Below are 21,298 nucleotides of genomic sequence, written 5' to 3'. Positions count from 1 at the left end.
CAGTAGATAGAGCACATTTTCTTCTACAAAAAAAAACCCCAAAACGGAGACAATATCGTCGGTTCCGAAGAAGACTATTGTAAGTCCAAAATGTAAACTTTATAGGAAAGAGGTTTAAAGTTTGACAGCTAAAATTTTCATTAATTTCACTGCAATTAGTATACTTTCAGCTTTTGAAACTATTTTATCATACTTACGCATTGAATATCTTCTAGTTAACACTATTTTTAAATTATTTATAGCAAAATTGTGGGCAAAAAACTCAATAATTGGGCACGCTGATTTTAAATTTCTTTCTTGTAACTTTTGCAGGAATATCTTAATCAACATAAAATTTTGTTTGGATATAGATCTAAGGTTTCTGCATCCAATGATACCATCTTTTTATACTATTGTAAGTAGACTTACAATAGTTTTCTTCGGAACCGACGATAATAAAAAAAAAAAAAAATTGAAAATTCATCTGTCTCACGGATTCTTTTATGTCACCCGGAAAAAGAGTCCACGGACTGTAAATTGAATTGGATTATCTCGGCTACCGAACAATCGATAATATCAAGTTTTGTGGTTAACTTATAGAGGAGATTCTGGTCTATATTCCATTATCAACTTTCTTTCAATTCATTTACGTCCTAGATATTCTGATTTAAATAAATAGTTTGTATTTTTTCAGAAATTTCATTCCAAATTTCTGTATAACATCTCTCATCTTTATTTCCGAATCGATTTTGCGTGCAATCCGAGTTTGCTCACGTTAAGAATCTCACCTACATAAACTGATTCAAGTTTATCTGTCCATTTCTTTTTATTGCAATCTAAAATTTTCTTTTCAAATATTTCACTAAATATTCATCATAAACAATACCTAAGTAAATTTTACTGAATAATATTATCAGTGAAGTGATTATGAATCATCTTTTGAGCAAAATTGACCTCTATTGTTCTGAAAATTCTACTCACAGATAAGAAACTATAATCTCTCTCAGGCAAATGGATTACTAAATCAAGAGCAGAACAAACCAAATAGAATTATCAAAAAAAAATACGATAAGAAATTCACAAAGATCAAGAAACCGTTGCATTTCAAAAGATTTTATTTTAAAAGTCTCCAAAAAGGTTAAGGTTGAGCCTCCCTGAATTGGAGACAATGTCGTCATCAACAAATGTTTGAGGTGTCTGTTTTCATTTGTGCTGTCGTGAAAAAACATGTTTTCGTGGATTTAGGAGGTCAGGAAGTTGATAAAAGTACTTGCAAAGGATGCCTGAGTCGAAGATGTATACGGAATGGGCATCACTGTCTCCGGTGATTGCTTCTAACAGCTGCAGTGCTCAGAATTGTGTCCTCAACAAATTCCAAGGAAGTGCCGGGAAGGAAGTTGCTGTGGCTATTGTGAAGCAGCTGGCCAGCAATCTGGGCATCTCTCAGCCAGCTGAGCCAAGCAACTTGATCACAGATCAGGAGGTTTGTCGAGAAAAATACAAAATTTAGGCCAGAGGTGAGTGACAGATACCTTCCGAATTTTCAGGTGCTCTGGTGCATGGATGTCCTGTGCTATGGGCTTTCTTTGCCTCTGACTGAGCACGAGACCATCAAGGATTGTGTCAATGTGTATTGCGAATGGATGACTGCCCTCAGTCCAGTGCCACGTATCAGTGTTCCCAAGCCAATTGTGGACGATCCAAATACCTACGCTCGCAAGATCATCAATCACTTCCACAATCTCTTTGTCCCACGTCCGGGAGAAGGTAAATAACTGCTCGTTCTGCACAGAATTCCCACCAAAAAGCAAATCTATGCACACAAATCCCCTTAACCCTTCTGTGTGGCTTCAAATTAATCCAATCTCTGTCACTTCCAAGACTGGGCATTTCTCTATCAGGAGCACTTAGGTGAGGACAAAGCACATCCCTTTAGTCTCTTTCCTTTCCCTTGTCGCCCCCAAATGTCCATTTCCCATGGCTGAAGTGGTGCTTCTCAATCTCTAGGAGCTGACACCATCAATCGTCAGGCAGTTCTCTGCCATCGCGTTCTCAGAACTCTCCAGAATGCCGCAGTGTCTCAGATTCTCACTCGAGAGACCTGGGAATCCCTCTTGCTCTTCCTTCTGGCCATCAATGAGGTCCTCTTGGCTCCGCCTACGGTCAAAGATGACGTAGGTGATCAGTTGTGTGAACGTGTTCTCAGTGTTCTCTTTGAGGTCTGGCTCTTGGCCTGTGTTCGGTGCTACCCATCTCCATCGCTGTGGAAGACTCTGCAAGAGTCCTGCCAGATGTGGAGGCACCGGATTGCCCTCGTGGAACAGTGGAATCGTGTCAATCTCGCACTCACGGCCAGACTCATCGATTTCACTTACGGATCGGCATTTCCGGAATTCAAAATACGTAAGTAATGAATTAAAAATCACAGCTATTGCAAGTATCTGAAAAAATAAACACAAAATTATTTTACAAATAATGGTTATACTTCTTCACTAAGCTTCATCTAAAAAAAAAATAGGCCACGCCCCATTTTAAAATTATGACAAACTGCCCTCCCATTTTTCTGTTCTTGAAGGAGAAGGCAATACAGGGGCCTCTCGACATTTCATTTTTCCATACGTTTTTGCATAGACGCACTGAAGACTATTGGCAAGTTTTTTCCTAAAGAGAATTGACTTATCATTCTGATATATTTCAAAATTTTGCATTAAAAGCTATCTAAAAATACATATTTCATAATGCTCGCCGAAATAATACAAGAACTACGAGCGAATTTGTTTAAGTCGCGGTGCAATATCTACAAAATTTTTACAAAGAAAAGTGAAAAATATCTTCACATTTTATTAGGTTTGATGAGCCCCTGAGGCAATACAATTTGGGCAGGTTTGCATAATTTCAATCGTAAATAAACTAATAACAGAACGGTTTTCGAAACTACAGAATTTAGGATCACTTAAAATAATCTCACAGAATAGAACAACGGTTGAAAAAAAAATTATTAAGATATCAGAAAATTGCAGTGGGCGTGGCTTATTTATAATAAACCACGCCTATAAGACAATGTAAGACAATTTAGGTCCCTACGAAAATTAAATTGAAATGAGTAATGGGTTCTTCGAGTGTCACAGAATCTCTTTCCTAACCATTCAAGCAAAACTTTTAATTTTACTTAGTCATAAGTCTACAAGGAGGCGTGACCTGAAATTATTTTTAAGTTCTAATCAAATACAATCTTAGTAAAATTAAGAATTTAAAAAATTATCATTTTGTGGAAGGATCCTTTTTAAACTTTTTTAATAAAGCTTTTTTTGTAGAAGGTTTTTTTTTAAATATTAAAATTAATTTGATAGAATTTCTTTCATTCGATTTTAAATTAATTTATTATTTAAAAAAATACTTTTCTTTGTAGACTTTTAAGTCAAGACAAATTTTCCTGTTTTTCAAATTTTATTCGCCGCTGATAATGATTTTTAGGATAATTTAGCAGAGTCATCATCTCGAAACTTTCCCAAAATGAAATAGGAAATAAAAGTAATAAGTTTGCGCTTTTTTTAAGAAAATTATGTGAAATTCCAACAGGAATTCGAAAACGAAAAACAAGCTTTAAAGTGAATTTTCACATTAGTTTTCTCTTTAGTACCACTTTACAACAATTCTAAGGTCTTTTAATTTTTAATCATTATTTTAACATTTTCACGTCTTTTTTGCGATTTTTTCGAATCGTGCCAAAACTCAAAAAATGTTAACATTTAAGTAAGCCATTCAAATGTCCATTTCGGATGCCAATTCCATATAAAAAAGGTGGTATTTTACGCCAATCTGGTGTCCTACGCCCATTTTTTGGTTTATTCCCTATTTTTTTTAAATAATAGAAAAGTTATGAACTATTTTTTTCCACTAAACGAAAGCTAATTAAATTCTCTATACATTTGTATTATCACTTTAGCATAATATTGAATAGAATTCCTACTGAAGTCTATAGTTACTGAGGATAATATTTGAGTTATTAACTTGTATTATATCTAAAAGCACATTTTATAAAACAGTAAAAATGATTAAACTTCTACAGTTGTCAAAAACAAGTTAAAGAAATACCCTGGGTTTTCCAAATTTGAAAAGAACAAGTCAAAAAGTGTGAAATAAGTAAAAATTTTCTCTAGTTGGCTAAGTGCTCGATTTTCGTTTGAACTTCAATTTCGAGGTTAAAAAACAATCTGAGAGAAAAGTTGCACATGGATGAAAATGTAGCTAATAAAATTCTGTATTAAACCCACAAAACAGATTGTTAGGGACAATCCTAGTTTTCGAGATATTTTTGACTAAAGTTGCTAAAAAGTTCGATTTTTCCATGATTTCCGACATATATGAGACTACAGCGTCCCTGGTGCCAGTTGTACGAACTCCATCTGTCCAAAGGATTATCGGACATGTAAAGAAGAACAAATGTTCCCATATTAAGAAATAAATCGATTCAGCAGAAACCCACCCAAGTATCAAAAAACGTCAAAAACTATTTTGCCTAGATTTCAGGCGGAAAAAGAAAATGAAATCAAAATGATAAGTATTTTCGTAAATCATTTGACCCTAGCAATAGAAAAAATAGCATGAGAACCCAGGGACAAAATCACTGTTGCACAGTGTAATGAAATTGAGTAAAAAAGTCGTTTTTTGACAACATTGACGCAAAGCTTCAATTCATTGACAGTGATCTGTAAACTTTTCGACACTAGCGTGAATGAAGTTGGTACCGCTTTATCAAATGTAGCTACACATCTTTTGCTATATATATTTCATTTTGAAGACAAAAAATTTTAACAAAAATTTAAAATAAAAAAGTTTAACAAGAAAAGGGTACCAACAAATGCAAGTGTACTTCGGACTGCCATATTGTCTCTCGTATTATGATTTTAAAACAAAATGGTTAATTTTTTTACTAAGTTTTGAAATTAATTTCTTTAAATTGTAGAAACTCAAATTTACAGAAATAATTAGATGGATCACTAATTTTTCAATTGGCACACACAAAAACACCAAATGGTCTTTTTTTTGGTTAGGTTAAGACGTATTTATCATTATAATTTAATTATTAATACTTTTGAAAGTTTAAATATAATTAAAATAATATTTAAAATCAGACTTTTTATCTTTATTTTCATTTCAATTTCTGAACAATCTCTATTATTTAATAAAAATTTGAAAACATATTTTTTACAGCCCAGAAAACATCAAATGTTGAGTCACAGAAAAATTTTGCAAATAATTAGAAAAATTAAACTAGAACTTCTGATTTTTTGCATATGGAAATAATTTGAAATTTGAATATTTTGCGCATTTTATGAAATTAATTAAGTGCAATTAATAAAATAATCAGTTATTTCCAAAAGGAATCAATTTATCAAATTATTTGGCGCCAGAAAAATCTTGGAATTCCATGAGAAATTCATGGAAATATGCTAGAAACTCGCGAAATTTACTGGAAATTTACTGGAAATGCGCTAAAATTAGTGGAATTTGAATGGAAATGCGCCAAATTCAATGAAAATTGCCTGGAAGTAGGAATGGTGAAATGTTGTGTAATTGTTGTGAAGAGAAATAGAGTTATGTGAATAATGCGAGTGGGAACGAGATAAAAAACATAATCTTTGGAACGCTTGTCGTTTCTTTGTCAGTCTGTTTGAACCATAAAACGATTTAGCAAGCAATCCTTCTGTCCAATTTAAGAATCTCACCCAAAATAAGCTGATTTAGGTTTATTACTGTCCATTAACTGGGTTTTGATGATTGATTTTGAATTGGATTTGTAAAGGCTTTGGAACGCGAAATTGTTATTTGTTAATTAAGAATTAGTTTTATTTTCAAGTGTAACAGGATTAGTTTAGAGGAGCCTGCAGGAACAAAGCTCACTTACAAAGACTAATTTTCGATATTAATCTATTATAATAGTTAGTCAGTTTCCGCTAGATAGAGCATTAAGCTCTTGGGGGGCTTTATTTCGAATGAATTTCCGAATAGGCTTGGCTTCTGACGCCATTTTGTTCGTGTTTTCTTCGTCAAGTTAGTTTTTTAGCCATATTTTCTGGGTAGAAAAAAGGGAGAAGCACAGGATATTTTGCGAAAGTATCGAGATGATTTATCCAAAACAAAAATGGCGTAAGAAATCTTGGAATTACTAATTATTATTATTAAAGGGAGGTTTTAATTTCCAGTTGATGAGGATGCTCAACTGATCCCAGCTGGAATGTCAAATGATTGCATCGCTCAGACATGGTATCGCTTTCTGAGAGTCATTGGAAATCCTACTTCTCTCTGTCAGCCACAGACAATCAGTAACACTCCCAGATTTATGCAACATGTTCTCACCATGACAGAGTCCATCGAGCCGTGTCAACATCCCTGTCTCCTGATCCTACCGCAGATTTTCCTGAAGGCCATTAAGGGCATTTCTAGCCTTGTGGATGCTTTTTTGGGTGAGTTTTAGTATTTTTAGAGATCATTTCCTCTGAAGCCATTTCTTTTTTTTTTGCGCTGGAAGATTTGTATTTCTTGTTGAGGAGGAAAGAAAAAAAAATGTCTGTGTACAGAAGATTTGCCAACAAAATTGCACTTGGTAGGGATATTGCAAAATGCCACAGGCGAGGATTCGACTGCGGGAACTTCCGACACAGTCACCAATGCACCAACTTCTTCTGGCGCCTCATCGCGTCTCTCAGGTGGTGATTTGAGATTGTCCTCAGTGGTTGCGGGACGTGTAGATGTAGCTGCTGGTGGGGTATCTTCTACAGTTACCTCAGCCTCTTCTTCTGTGGTGTTTCCGGCACCCGCTGAAGTGCCACATTCACCGACGCCGCCTTTGCAGAGGCGTCTGGCCAAATCTTTCAGTGTGGCGCCATCTAGTGGCCTGCCAAAGGGTTAATTTCTCTTTTAGATTTTTTTTACTTGCACTCTTGCACATTCCCTTTTTGATTTCATTTTCCTGCACTCTGATAATTTTTATTTGAAAATGGGGGCGGTTTTATTGTTTCCAAGATTCAACACGACACTCACACAATTCTGCATGTTTTCACATCTTTCACTCAATTATTTCTTTTATAATTCATTTTGATATTAAGACACTTTTAGCACAGCTTCCACTACAATTAATTTGCTGGTGTAACATTTGGTCATGAGTTCTATTTATTTCGGTGATTTATAATTTTGGACAAAGTGCTTGGGGTTTTGTTTTAGTTTTTTTTTTTTTAAATCTAAACACAAAAAAGTCTCATTAGAAAATTTTAATTGGAAAAATTTGATGTTCAGGTATAACAAAGGGATCTCTGATTGGATTGACCAGCAGCAGAATTTCCAGCAGTCAACCGGCCGCTAGTCCGATTTCCACTCAACCACCTACGTCAATTTTCACCTGTAATTTGCCTTATGATTCACTCTCATATTTTTTTTCTGCTGATTTTTGACGATCTTTCATCGCGTTTTTAGTGTTACTTGTGCCTTTGGTTGCGACGAGACTGGAGATCGTGTTTTTTCTCTATTTTCTCTTCAATGAATATTTCATTGTGATTAGCATTGAAATAGTTGGAATATGAGTGATTTTATTCAGATATTGAAAGTTGAAGGTTTCAAAGTTTCGCACGTGGTTGAAAGTTTCATTGAAACATTGAAATTTTTAGTAATTAAATTGTGAGAGCAGTGAGAGCAGCATTCAAAAGTAAAAACCAGTTTTTCGCCATTTTTAGCAAATGGTAACTCAATTCGGTAGGCACTCAATGGGTCAAGTGTAGAGTACTCGCTCTATGATGCAAGTGTCCCGGGTTCGAATCCTTTTCAGGTCACCAGGGGGTGAATTCTAAGATTTGGTGATATTCTCACGAGTGAGAAAATTAAAATGAAGATATCACGGCAGATTTTTCACAGCTGCTAGAATTGCGATTCTCAGATTGTGAGTGAAAAGTGACTGACAGCATTCATGGAGAGCTTTTGCTAGGAATGCCAAAACTGAAGTTCTCCAAACGATTTAAACCTTTTTTAGGTTGTTTTCGGGCCATTTTGTTCCACCTCTACGTACTTTTGAGGAGGGTTTCACAACTCTGGCCTTTGAAACGTCATATTTTACAGTGTTTTGTGTGTTTAGGAAAATCTTTTTTCCACAACCCCATAGCAAAATTCCGCGGAAATTCCAGTGGAAAACTTGCGTCCAAATAGCAAAATTCGCCGGAATTTGACGATAAAATTCCACCAAGTCTTCCTATGGAATTTGGAGCCGGAAATTCCATTGGAATCATAGTGCTCCATGGAATTTCAAGTACGATATGCTGGAATTCCAGCGTTAAATTCCGCGGAGTTGCGTGGAAGATTTATATGGAAACTCACATGTGAAACGTCCGCGGGATAAGCTGGAAAAAATCGTATGGAAATTTCCACTATCTTTCCATAGGGTTTTATATGGATTTTTCTACTTTTTTTCTCGAATGTCAAACAAATAAAATGGTGTTGTGACAACGTGGATAATTTATTTCCAAACCTTCCGCAAACATTTTTAGCGACTCCTGCGACGAATTATAATATAATTAATTATGCGACACTGCGTTTCGTGTACATAATAGTGAAGTGATTACATTAAATAGGTCGCCAACCTAAAATAATACTGTTTTTACGTCATTTAATATATATTTTAGGAAAAATTTTTTTTTTATAAAATATTTTTTTATTGCTCAAAGTGTTAATTCGTTATTGCTGGTTTAGTAAAACATATTATAATCCTCGTAATCTTTGCCGTTTCTATAAAATTCGGAAGTAAAATCATGAGGTGCATGTGACAGCTTCATTTTTTCTCCATTTTATTTTGGTGGAAAAATCCACATAAATTCCACGAGCATTTCCATGTATGTATTCTATATAAAAAATCTAGCATAAATCCATTAATTTTCCTTGGAACGTATTATGGAAAATTCCTATGGAATTTTTATTCAAAATTTATCAAAAGAGTTACTCAGTAATTATGGAGTGATTAAATACTGGGACAAGAACAGTAGCGATGCTTACTGTTGTGTTTTTTTTCCTCACAAAGACCGTCACATTTTGACACTTGAGCACTTCGAACAGGATATAACTTCCGCCACCTTGCGAAAGCATTAAGAAGTAAGAAAGTCTCTTTTTTGAATCTTCAAATAGATTTTCGAATTTTTCAAGATCTACTTCTGTACGGAAAGATAAAACAGTTTTGGACCAAATATGATCGAAATTGGTTTTATTTCTTTCCTTTAATGCTTCAGAATACAGCAACTTCGCACGATCACTGCAGGGACACTTATGTCGAAAAATCGATTTTCGAAATTTCGATATCGAATCTAAACTGTTATTTTAGATTGAAGCTTCAAAAGAATCTTGGGTATAAAGTTATCGGGAGTAATGGCTGATTATTTTTTCTATTTTTCAAATTTTCTTTTATTTCAAAATTTCATGAAAATTTCAATCAATGGCAAATAAGGCAAATACCTAATTTTTCTGCTGCTCTTTCAATTTTATTCCCAACTTCCGCGAAAAACTCACGATTTTTCCAGTCTTGCTTGCTAACCAATGATCAGAGTGTGAAATCACCAACACAATTTTGCCTAATTATCAGCAATGTTGTCACTGACCCATGAAAATCGCGCCGTGATGGCATCCGCAAGACCCAAGTGCAACAGTATTCTCCATCTGTTCGGCGAGTGGCTTTTCGATGCTGCCCACATTGGAACTGAAGCTTGGATTCAGAATTGCAAGAGTGAGTTTTCTGTTTTTAAGTTCATTTTTTCAGTGAGTTTTTTTTTCTATTCCATTGAGAATAATCCAATTTTGTTGTAGAACAAGCTTCTGAGGCTTCTAGGAGGCCTTCTTCCATGATCATGGACAATCGCAAGGGGAGTTTATCCCTTTCTCAGCCTTCGTCTCTCAATGAGAATATTGAAATGCCCCCGGGTCTTACGATTGATAAATTTGAGTCTGGCAGAGCTGAAGCTGTTGGGGCTCTTTGTAGGATTTTCTGTGCTAAGAAAACTGGCGAGGAAATTCTGCCAGTGTACTTGGCTAGATTCTACGTGGCTCTACAGCAGGGTCTGAGGATTCCCGAGACGAAGGAATGTGAAGAGACTCTTGCCAGTATTCTCTACAATTCCTCAGATCTCTTCAGATTGGATTTAGATGGAATTCAAGTGCTCTTGCCTTCATTCATTGCTGCTCTTGAATTGGTTTTGCCTGAGAAAGAGCTCAAAATGAAGTCTCAAACTGTTGTTATCAATCGTATTGAACTTAGGAGGGCTTCAATTCATATTCTCATCTCCATTCTTGCACTACCACTGCATTTCCAGACACTTCCCATTCGGGACATTACCGGAGGACCAATGGACAAGTAAGTGGATCAAATTCAGATTAATCCTATTTTTGTCAATCAACAATACTTTTGTACCATTACCGGTTTACCGGTTCATAACCGATTTGAATTGATTCATATATCTCACAAAACATCGCATAAAATAGGTTAATACAATTGATTTTCGGACAAAAAATACTTATCGGTATATTACCGATTCAAAACCGATTAAACCGGTTTAGTCTTTTAAGAAATTCTGAGACTGTAAAGGTACAAATCGCATTCTTAGGTTGGAAGGATTGAAAGGGAAGGGCTCTCTTAAAACAACTAACCTTCATCTGGTCTTCATCAGTCTTCATCTGGTGATGAGAGGTGACTTGTCAAAGTGTCTTGTGAAAGTAAAAAGTAGTGCATTTTTGTGTCTTTCCCTGACGTTGGTTCTCCCAAACACTTTGATGGCCTGAAGAAGATCCCATCTAGGATCGAAACGTTGGCAAAATAAAATCAAATTGAAGAACAAAAATTAGACCGAATTTCCCACTTTGACTTCAGCAACTAGCCGCCACACCGTCAAGAACCCAGCCAAATTCCCCCGAAAGAATCAAGTCCATACGTCCTTTTTCTCTGACATTGTAGACTGGACTGATTCTCTCGACCCTCCAACTTATAGGTACAGTGACAACTACCCTGTTGTGAACAGAACGACATCTGACGGAAATTTGTTGACTTAATATTTTCTGGCATTGTAATTTAGGCACTTCCGGCTTTTGACTTTTCGTTTTGTGACATTAATGGCGAGACACGCGTGACGACGACGACTACATATAGAAATTTGGTTATTTTATCGAGTAAGATGTAAAAATGGTGTAAAATAATGTTATTTATTGAATCTAAGAGGATATTTCTTTTCTTTGCCATAGGTTGATTAAATAGAGACAGATGGATTTAATAGATATTTAAGCATATACCCAGAACAATATTAAAGTCTTATTAGGTATGGTAAAAGCAAAGACAAGTTATTTGTAGGACTCAGGACTAATTTAAATCGATTTAACTTATTAGCTCTACTAGATCTAATCGGGAATTGGCCGTGTCTCGGCGGCTGTAAAGATGACGAAAAATAAGATTTTTACAAAAAATACAGTTCACTCGATTTGACGACGACCAAGACAAATCCGGAAGGCAATGACACCGCGTAGAAACGGCCCAGAAACGAATTTAAATAGTAACGTTTATAATAACCAGGATTTTTACAAACGTATACAATTCATTAGGAATAGGTTACAGCCATTTCGACCTTGAAAACCCGTTAGGAATACTTCAACGGTATTTTCGTATAAGGACGAAATGTCCGCCAAGGTAACTTTTATAAATATATCCGAAAACGAAAAAAATCGCATGGCGCGTTTTCGAGTAATCCCAAAAAAACATGGATTTGAAGAGAAAGCGGAGGGAAGCATACAATGAGCGACATGTAAACGGTCCTTGGGTTGATTTATGGGAGGTCTCTTGAAGTCTCTGTTTCTAACTGTTTGGTCTCTAGGTCTGATCAGGCTGAGATCAGGCTATCCCCACTTCATCTGAGGTGTTCTGTATGCGTTACACAACCTTTCATACAATTATTTTTAATCGTGTCGAAGGTTAAAATTCACATACTCGTGTTGAATAACGGACCACTTTAATGCCAAATAGGCTTACTGACATCAAATCCCGCATTTCACATAAAACCAGGGTCTACGTACGGTTAGAAGTTATGGTAGTTTTAAATACCATACGTTCACCAAGGACGTCATATTCCCAGAAACTATATAACAACAGTTTCTTAATCGATTGAGTGATTTCCATGTTCCGAAGTTTCGGTCAACACTGCAATGAACGCTTCTAATTTTCCCTAGTTCAAGAGTTGTCACTGACAAAATAAGACCATATGAGGATGAATTCCTAATTTCTATTTCTAAAAAAAAAATAATAATAAAACCAGCAAACGCGTAAAAGAGCTTTTAAAACGCTACTTTAGTTCAACATTCATATTAGGACTATATTAGAGTGCAAAGCAAGTATTACTATATTAATGATAAAAAAAAGGTCAGTGATTAAAAAACAACGATAAATAAATTTATATCTGATTTAAAAAAAATAATAGGAATGAAAAAAAATAAACAATAAAACGGTGCTAAGCAACAATCGAACTCGAGACCTTAGCGTTATAAACACTGTCCGCTTGCCCGTTGTGCCACTGCTGCATCTGCTGATTCCAGGACTTTCTTTATCATATACAGTTTTGCATGCAATCATTTTGGGCGCTTTTCATAAAAGAAAAAAGTTAGAACTTTTTGAGTATGACACAATCCTTATGATGCCCATCCCCGTCTATGTTCTTAATATGAAGCCAATCAGAATTTGATGACTCGATGCCCTCCCTTGTGATACAGCGAAATTAAGACCTTGCTTAAAGGCAGTCAAATTCGCTAGAACTTCCTTACTTAGGAGGCGCTACGTCCCATTGAGGGACGAGCAAAGCTTCGTCATTCAAAGCGATAACCCTCCAGTGCCTCAAGACACCCAGTTGTTTAAGGACCTCATTCACAACCTCCTGCCATCTCCTTCAAAGGCATCCTCTCGACCTCGAACGAACTTCTTGCGGTTTCGCATTCATTAGCTTCTTGGGCATTCTGTAGTAGGACTGTTGAGCCTAGGGGACTTACAGGGAGAAAGCCCGTCTTGACGAAGACTCTTCTAAGCCAACGGTACCAATCGCTGTTCAGCTGGGGTAGTAAATTTGAGGGGTACTATAACGGCGGCTAACTTCAAGTTATGATGTCGCTATAGTTCCGTTCGAGGCACAATCGAATCGGCTCCTCACTCAGTCGGTCTTCAACAGTGAAGCGAGGAGGACGCCAGATTCGTGGCTCTCTTCGAATGGGCAATGGGGGCTCACTCCCAGAGACAAACGCTGAAGAGTGCTCCAGCATGTTCTGGTGTGAGACCCGTAGCAATCTTACTACAATTCTATCATCTGATATTCGGTGAACATGACCGTGCCAGCACAGTTGCTTCGCCAGGGTGGATGTAGCAATCTCGGGCTCTCTATAGAATAGCTTCAGTTCGTGTTTCATTCTAGTACAAAAATCCCCTGTCGAAACATTCCGGATAGCTCCAAATACCCGTCGGAGAGTTCGTTTCCTAAAGATCAGTACCGTATTTCTTGCTATATATTTTGATCTTTATGAAAGAACATAGAAACATCTGCGCCCCGCCGCGAGCCTTGCATTAACCTCCACCCTGATGTCATTGTCCGTTGTCAATACCAACCCTAGGTACCTGGAAGTTTTTACAACTTCAAAATTCCACTCATCAATAGTGACATTTTGCCGCCGCGTTCCTCGATTTAATTGTAATTGGCTAAATCGATAGATTCTTGAAACTGGATTTTTTTCCAGAATGATCACTTTCGCACAACTGAAGCCTCGGTTGATCAATATTCTGATGAATGCTCTTCAAGTGGAGACTGACGCTCAAAACACTCACATGCTACTCGGAGGATTGTTACTTAGTGTCCAGGATTCGGTGACATTTGAAGAGACTGAACATACCGGGGAAATGGTTCAGATGTCACCACCAGTCAGTGACATGAATCTCCTCAGTTCAGGTACTTTCGTTACTCATATTCACAAAAGGCTATTATCAAAATTTACGTCACTTTTTGCAAGAACCATCCATTTTTCTTATGGGAAATGGACATTTTTTAAAAGCTTTTTGCACACATTTTTGTTTCCAGTCTCTTGAACATTTGAATCACATTTATCTCATTGTATTTTTTTATTATTCTCTTTTCTGTCTTTATTGAATTTTCTGTTTAATGGCATCGCAAAATGTTGTCACACATCAGCTTGTTCCGAAAAAAGTGCTTGTTCAATTGCTAGCGCTAGTTCGAGTTTGGGTGGAAACAGTACAGCTACAATGGGTAATGAGTTTCCCAGTTTGAGCATTTCTGACGATTTTCCGGCCGAATTTCTGCAAGATCTCGAAATGCCGTCTGTCTATGGTAATGTTTTCTTTTGTTTTTTTTTTTTTCAGTCACTTATTTGTTCACACCAGTAGCTAGAAAATCAGCTTTTTCCAAATTGTTATAGTAAAAAAAATGTTAGTAGTTTTCTTTGGAGTACACTTGTTCGTATTTTTGATGTTTGACTGAAGAAAAAGAAGAAAAAATGGGATTTTCTTGCGATTCTTACGGGTTTTATAAAATTTTCAGATAGCGCTCATGCACTTTTTGTAAGAGCTACTTATTTGGTTTGTCATCGATTGATATCTTCCTGGAAAACGGATTTGAATGTCTCTCTGGCGGCTCTGGAACTTCTTTCCGGGCTCGCAAGGATGCACATTAAAGATTCAGGTAGGTTTTCCCAACAAAATTCACTTTGATTCCACTGATCCCTTCCACTTTTCATGCTCACTGTTCAGCAAGAAAATTCAGTGGTAAGAAGATCACACTTCGAAGACTTGTTGACAGATGTCATTTTTGACAATTTGTAATTTCCAGATGCTTTGGAATGCAAACGTGCTGTCAAGTGGATATGTGACTATATTTGTTATCAATGCTCACGGCCAACACCTTCTCACACAAAAGATCTCCATAGTACAATTGTGGCAGCTTTTCAGTGTATTTCTGCTTGGTTGATGCAGCATCCTTATCTCCTACAGGACAAAGATTGTTTGACAACTGTCCTAGAAGTTGTAGAACTTGGGATTTCTGGCACAAAAAGTGTTGGGAAACCAGGTGAACCTCCTAAATTGAAGGACGAAAAGGAACTAAAGCCCGTGTCCATGAGAGTTCGCGATGCCGCAGAAAGTCTCATGACAGTAATTCTTGAGCAAGTTGGCTACTTTCCTAGTGAATGTGGTGCTCAGTCCCTATCATCCCTATTGGATGAAGAAACCCTTATGAAATACTGCAATTCCTATCCGAATTCAGGAGCTTCCGTAGGGCCTATGAGTCATGAAGCTGCAGTCCAAAAGTTTAGGTACTTTGTCACAGAAAACTCTACAATTTTGGCACTTTTGGAGGAACCTTTGGGAAATGATCAGGATCCACAGCCTACCATCACTTGTAAGAAGACTGTGTATAGTACTTTTCTGATTAAATTTTTGACAAGCTTCTGTTTCAGTGATAATTCGAGGACCTTTCGGAAGACATACTTGGACCATGCAGTTGAGGCACTTGCCACGAAGCAAATCTGGTAAGCTTCTTTTTCCTTTGCTTTTTTGTTATTGATAGATTCGATATAAAATCCGGTAAACTTTGACAGGAGTAAGAGGTTATGTTGAAAACTGAGGTGTTGTTAGAAGTTATACAAACCAAGGTAAAATTCTTTAGTGAAAATGGTTGTAGTAGGACTGTTGAGCCTAGAAGACTTCGAGGGCGAAAGCCCGTCCTAACGAAGACTTTTTAAGTCAACGGTGCTAATCACTGTGCAGTTGGGGTGATTAGAGTCGTATGATGAATTAGGTAGAAGTTGTGATCCAAATCCAAGTGCAGTGTAACAAGTACCGTCCGTATATGATTCCCCCTGCAATACTTGATAAACGATTAAGAGAACATTCATCTTCGAAACGTCGTAAATAAAATTGTGAAATCAAGAGAGCTTCAGTGGTTCCATCTATCTTCTGTCTACGAATAGTCAAAAACTTTACGCTCTGTTCTCTTAAGTGGGGTCAACGTCCCATTATGGACCGGCCTCTCTTACAAACTTCCTTATATACTGCCGACTTTCCATCACCTTCTTGAAAACACCTCAGAATCTTGTCGGTTGCATCGACCGTTGTCGTATTTGCATATCTCTCGTAGCAGCATTTTACGCAAGAGACGGTGTGTATATCGTAGCTTGCACCAAATGCAGATCGATGCAAACAACGATCTGTAACTGTACAAGAATACTGTCCGGAACCCGTACTTTCTTCCATAATTTGTCTTGTGCGTCCTGTCATTCCCGTTCCGATGAGAATTTAGAGAATTTACAAAGTACAAATGTAGCTGTTCCATTTGGTTGGGGTAACCATGAAATAAGTCCAAGGTGGCGTATATAGAGAGACTGTAATTGATCCTGGATTGCAAATAGCTACAGGTACGCAGTTTTGCGTCTACGAGAAGTTCTTAGTCAATACGAAATTACGGTTAACACTGAAACCCATGTCTCCTGGAAAACGAAACTTGTAATATAAGGCTTGAAACCTGTTTCACTGTATTCTAGTCATACAAAAACTCTACGGAGAGCCTGGAACTCGGATGACGGATGTATTATTATGGGAACGACCGATGTAAGACAATGTGCGAACTATTACTTGAACCACTAATTCCGGGGTCAAGCGCAACCAGAGCGACGAACGAGGTTCTGGAGTAACATCAGGTTTGTAAAACGTACCGCGGCGACAACCTCACAAATATGATTCTCAGTCTGATATCAATACTATCGGAACGAATCTTATGTAACAGCATTTTATGATTTTTAATCGACGAAACTGTTACAATAAGCAGTACGGTGTTTGAATCTTGTGATCAGTTGTTAAAAGCATCGGCTCTTGCAAAGACAGTCCTAAGTTGACTTTCGCGTTTGTAATATAAAGTTTCGCCCGACCTCTTTCAAAAAGAATAGATTTATGGATGGAGACAGCTTCATATGTAGTAAAGAATTGCACATAGTAATGCAGAAGATTCGTCAACAAGCTTCATCAAAAAAACGAACCTTACCGTTACTAAAGAAACTAAAAATTTTGACTCTGACATAAAATTTTTAGTTTCTTAAATAAGGACCATAAGAGTATTTCCAAAACTAAAGAGTTAATATTGTCTAATGAGAAAAAAAATTATTGCTTTGTCATCTGTATCACATCTTCGTCAAGACATCCCTTCCTTAAACGGGATCAAGAAATTTGATCTTTATCTTCAGTTTGACCAAATTTTGGTTGTCTTAAGAAGTAAGCTTCCTGTTGATATCTTGAGGTCTTATAGAAGCTTCAATTAGAAGCGCGATTGATAGTTACTTGTTGGGTCCTTCATAATTTCCTTGTTGAAAAATAAGATTAAAAAGAATCTGATAAGAAGTCAAAATCGAGTGTGCTTCAGATTGAACTTCGGAGTAAGGCTTATTTCTGACACAAGCAAGATATGATCAGAAAGACGCAACACTGTGGACGATGCAGTACTCAGAGGACGAATTGTTACAATAGGACTTTGAGAAACTCCCATTTGAATATGATGTCTTTCTTCAGAGGCTTAGGGACAAGATATCAACCTGCTTCCCGTTCCCTGTTTCCAATCACCATCTCCCTTTGCACTACACACGCGTTACACGTCCTTCTAGGTCGTTGATCGAGCGGAGACTAATCATCCTCTCGTCCTTCTGAGTTAGCCATGTCAAACCTTATTGTCCGTAATGTGTGCAAGAAAAAGGGAAGTGCTAGTGCCGTAATGTTATTCCTTCACAGGGGCAGGCCGTCTCCATGGATGAAATGGTAGAATCATAGGATACCAAAAAAGAATAAGGTCACGGTTTTTGGTAATCGGCAAGTCTGTGGCTTAGTTTATGAAGGAACGTAACTGCACCTACTTCAATTCATTCCTCTAAAAGGAAGCCTAAAGCACCGGGAGTTGTATTAGAATTAGATCTTCGTGTTTGTCCTTACGCTCGGAAGAAAGCTACGTGCTGTTTTCCGAATATCTAACAACACCTCAGTTGCAAGTTAACCTCTTCTTGCATTTAAGAAGGAACAACCAACTTCTCTTAAAACAACGGAGACTTTAAATGTCTGCATTTTTTGCGAAAAATTGGTTTTCAGGAACAAAATATCATCATGCTCCGAATCCGGGACGTCCTGTACCTATGAATGACACTCCGATGAGACAGGAAGTTGAGCAGAAGTACTTCCCTGACGGCGTTGACAAGATTCCACCATGTGTAGCGGATTATTCTATCCCAACTTTAGAAGAGATTGTCCAGAAGATTGGGAATGAATCTACTAAGTGTCTCTTTCAGCTGCTGGAGAATCAGACGGTGTACGAGAAGTTCGCCTGGGCAGAGACAGACAATTCGGTAGATAGTTTGGGACATGCCCAAGAAGCTGTTCCACCAGCTGTTTGTCATGAATTTCAAGCTGCCAGACTGTTCCTCTCGCATTTTGGGTTTTTATCTCTCGGGGAGAATGCTAAGAAAGAGTCAGGAAGTCCTCTATTGATGGTGCTAGATGCTAAAAAGTCAGGATTTACTAGTGAGATTCAGAGTTTAGATAGAGTGAGTCCTAGAACATATGACACGGTTTATGTGTTTTATGTAAAAGCTGGACAGACAACTCCTATTGAGATTGTCGATAATATGTCCGGAGAGAATGTCAATGGTCTCGATCCTCATTTCTTTAGTATGCTTTTGAGTTTGGGTTGGCGAGTTAATGTGGATGAGCATGCTGGGTGGACAGGATTCACCAGCTCAAGTTGGCACATTAATCAGTGTCAAGGTTCTGAGGCAGAATTTGCTCCATTGACTTCCGGAAGTGAAGAAATGAATTTCAATGGAAGCAAGAGAGTTCTCTATTGGGCAGATGTCAATGGGGAAATTGCCTTTGTGGTGCCAAATCATTCGAATAGATTTGATATGGAAGCCACAGATGGAGGTTGTCAGTCCATGCCGACATCTTCGGGGATTGATGGAGGTAAGTTTGTGTACGAGAGGAGTGTCAGTGAGTGTCCTCCTCTCGAGGCAATTCCCAACATTACAAAACCCATGCCGTTGGGGCAGAAACCGAGAACTCTCTCACTTGACATTGATAGAAGTCAGCAAAGGGTTGAACCCATTGCGCCAACACGAAGACGTGCTGGGACTTCTAAAGCTTCTTCAGCTGGTCAGGCGAGTTCTAAGATCTTTCTGGTCTGGCTGGAGAGCTTTGAGGACCATTTGACCTTCCCGATGGAAGATCTCTTGGCGTATTGTCGAACTGGAGAGGAAAATCTCCAGCAGACAGCCACTAAAGCCTCAGACTGCCACATTATCTATCTTCAAGCTCTATCTTCTGGTCTCCTGAGAGTTAAACTCCAGGGTCCAGCTGGTAGGATGAACTTTGCCACTCCGTTGGTAGATGGAATGGTGGTGAGTCGTAGGGTGGTGGGGAATCTCGTTAGACAGACGGCTCACAATATGGCCAGGAGGAGGCGTTTGGATAATGACGGATATCAACCTCCTCATGTTCGGCGGCGTCTGAAGGTCCAAGAAATTGTACAGAAGTACAAAGTAGATCTCAGTGAACCCGAACTACTGGCTCATCTCTTCAAATTCTAATTGTTTTTTTGAAGTGATAGTTGTGAAAATTAGGAATATTCGGAACAATCATATAAATTTAAGAACTATTCTTTGGTTCTATATTTAAGTTATTTTATTGAATGCACTGGAAGTATTTTATTTTTTAAATTTTTTTCTCTTTTATATAAAAATTTTGAAAAAAAAACTGTTAAGCAAAAATCGAAAAAAAATTCACCTGAACAAACTGCATTTTTAAAACGTTTCATCTATTCGTTTTTCATTATTTATTGTTTACATTGTGACATTTGGAACTCGAATAGATTATGAAAATGTATTGACTTTTCGATCAAGTAATTTTCGATAATTGATCCTCAGTAAAGTTTCCAGTATTGAATAACGTTATTTCTTTTCGCAAAAATATATTAAATATATTATGATAAGTTATCGGTCTTATAGAATATTGCAGGCGGTAGATGGAATGATAGACCTTTATTGACTTTTAATCTCAAAACGCTGTAGAAAATTAATGAGATAGAGTCAAGACAGGTTTGTGAATTAAAAATATTGGTTAGTACTTCCGCTTTCTATTAATGCACTATCGGTATAATGCAAGGTTGTGCAAAAAACGTTTGAAACCGAATAAACGTCGAAATAAGTTTGTTAAGGTAACGTTTTGATCATTGTCGTACAAGTTTCATTTGACGTTTGTTCGATTTCAAACGATTCTTGCACACCTTTGGTAAAATGACTAACAGATGTATAACAATTCAAAAAATAAATACGAAAATTCAATTTTTTGAAGTTTATAAAGTTTAATAAAATTAGACATTTACTGTAAACTGTAAAATTGATTTATTTATTTAAAATTAAAAGTGAGAATTCTTCAAAATGTTTTTTATTATCCCATTAGAATTCTTGGGGAAAGTGGTATGTCTTTGATCGAAAAATGGTGATTAAAATTTAAGAATTTCTTCTGCGGAATTCACAGTATTAGTCTATTTTCCACTACCAAAAAATTATTTTGCTCATTCAGCTTCTGCTTACCCCATCTAGCTCTCAAAAATGTTTTTCTGGTGCGAAAACTGAAAATTTGATGTCGATTTATTTGACGGCAGCCTGCGTGGTGTGACATTGAATGTTATTGATGTTACCTTTCTTTCTTCTTCTTCTTTATTTTACTTTTACGGCTGTCGGATTCAAATTAGATCCATGCCAGATGTTACCTTTGAATCTTTTTGTTTTCACTGATAATATTCAGGCGATAGCATTAAATGGGTTATAGTTGTTTAGCCTGAAGCCTAATGCACTCATTAAAATCATCATTGTAGTCAAAAGACATTATACAACAACTTTTCTTCACATTTTTCTGAAGCACTGTTTTTCACGTGAAAATTTATAAGAAGCCATATTGAAGTTGACATTGTCAGTGTGAAACATCCCGGCCGGAACAAGATAGCAAAGCTGTTCTTATTTGTATGGCATTCGTCAGACAAAAGTAGGAGTTCGGTATCACGTATTTTCGTTTGGTATGTAATAATTTCTCTTATTGAACATTTATAAAAAGCAATATAGAATGTCTGGGACTTAGTTGGACAGCTAAAATGAAAAGCTTTTTCAATGTTTTAGAGGTAGTCCAGGCGAACATTTCGCCCAAACATACCTATGACCGGAAAATTCACCATTTTGAATT

At 37.1% G+C, this 21,298-nt stretch overlaps 1 protein-coding gene across 9 annotated transcripts; it reads left to right on the top strand.

The window, feature by feature from the left end:
- Positions 1 to 1,146: 1,146 nt before the first annotated feature.
- Positions 1,147 to 20,497, top strand: LOC129807670 (ral GTPase-activating protein subunit beta). Of its 9 annotated transcripts, XM_055857091.1 has the most exons (16): positions 1,147 to 1,462; positions 1,527 to 1,746; positions 1,861 to 1,890; positions 1,987 to 2,382; positions 6,186 to 6,446; positions 6,591 to 6,887; positions 7,276 to 7,380; positions 9,596 to 9,736; positions 9,817 to 10,360; positions 13,762 to 13,970; positions 14,211 to 14,366; positions 14,577 to 14,717; positions 14,786 to 14,800; positions 14,865 to 15,431; positions 15,490 to 15,561; positions 18,158 to 20,497. In XM_055857091.1, exons 1-16 carry the CDS (start codon positions 1,259 to 1,261, stop codon positions 19,645 to 19,647), a joined length of 4,848 nt encoding a protein of 1,615 aa, XP_055713066.1. In that variant the 5' UTR covers positions 1,147 to 1,258; the 3' UTR covers positions 19,648 to 20,497. The 9 variants fall into 9 exon arrangements, with proteins under 9 accessions (XP_055713066.1, XP_055713067.1, XP_055713074.1 ...); XM_055857092.1 differs by lacking the exon at positions 1,861 to 1,890; XM_055857099.1 differs by lacking the exon at positions 14,786 to 14,800 and having other exon boundaries at positions 18,158 to 20,455.
- The last annotated feature ends 801 nt before the right edge of the window (positions 20,498 to 21,298 follow it).

Source organism: Phlebotomus papatasi, chromosome 3 (assembly GCF_024763615.1).
Source record: "Phlebotomus papatasi isolate M1 chromosome 3, Ppap_2.1, whole genome shotgun sequence".
Taxonomy (NCBI): Eukaryota; Metazoa; Arthropoda; class Insecta; order Diptera; family Psychodidae; genus Phlebotomus; species Phlebotomus papatasi.
This window is presented reverse-complemented; position numbering and strand designations above follow the sequence as displayed.

Bases quoted from the DNA above. Each gene is read 5' to 3' on its own strand.
- LOC129807670 (XM_055857091.1), top strand. From the start codon at position 1,259: ATGCCTGAGTCGAAGATGTATACGGAATGGGCATCACTGTCTCCGGTG. The intron at 1,747-1,860 runs GTAAATAACTGC...GTCACTTCCAAG, and splicing joins TGTCCCACGTCCGGGAGAAG to ACTGGGCATTTCTCTATCAG. The intron at 13,971-14,210 runs GTACTTTCGTTA...GTCACACATCAG, and splicing joins CATGAATCTCCTCAGTTCAG to CTTGTTCCGAAAAAAGTGCT.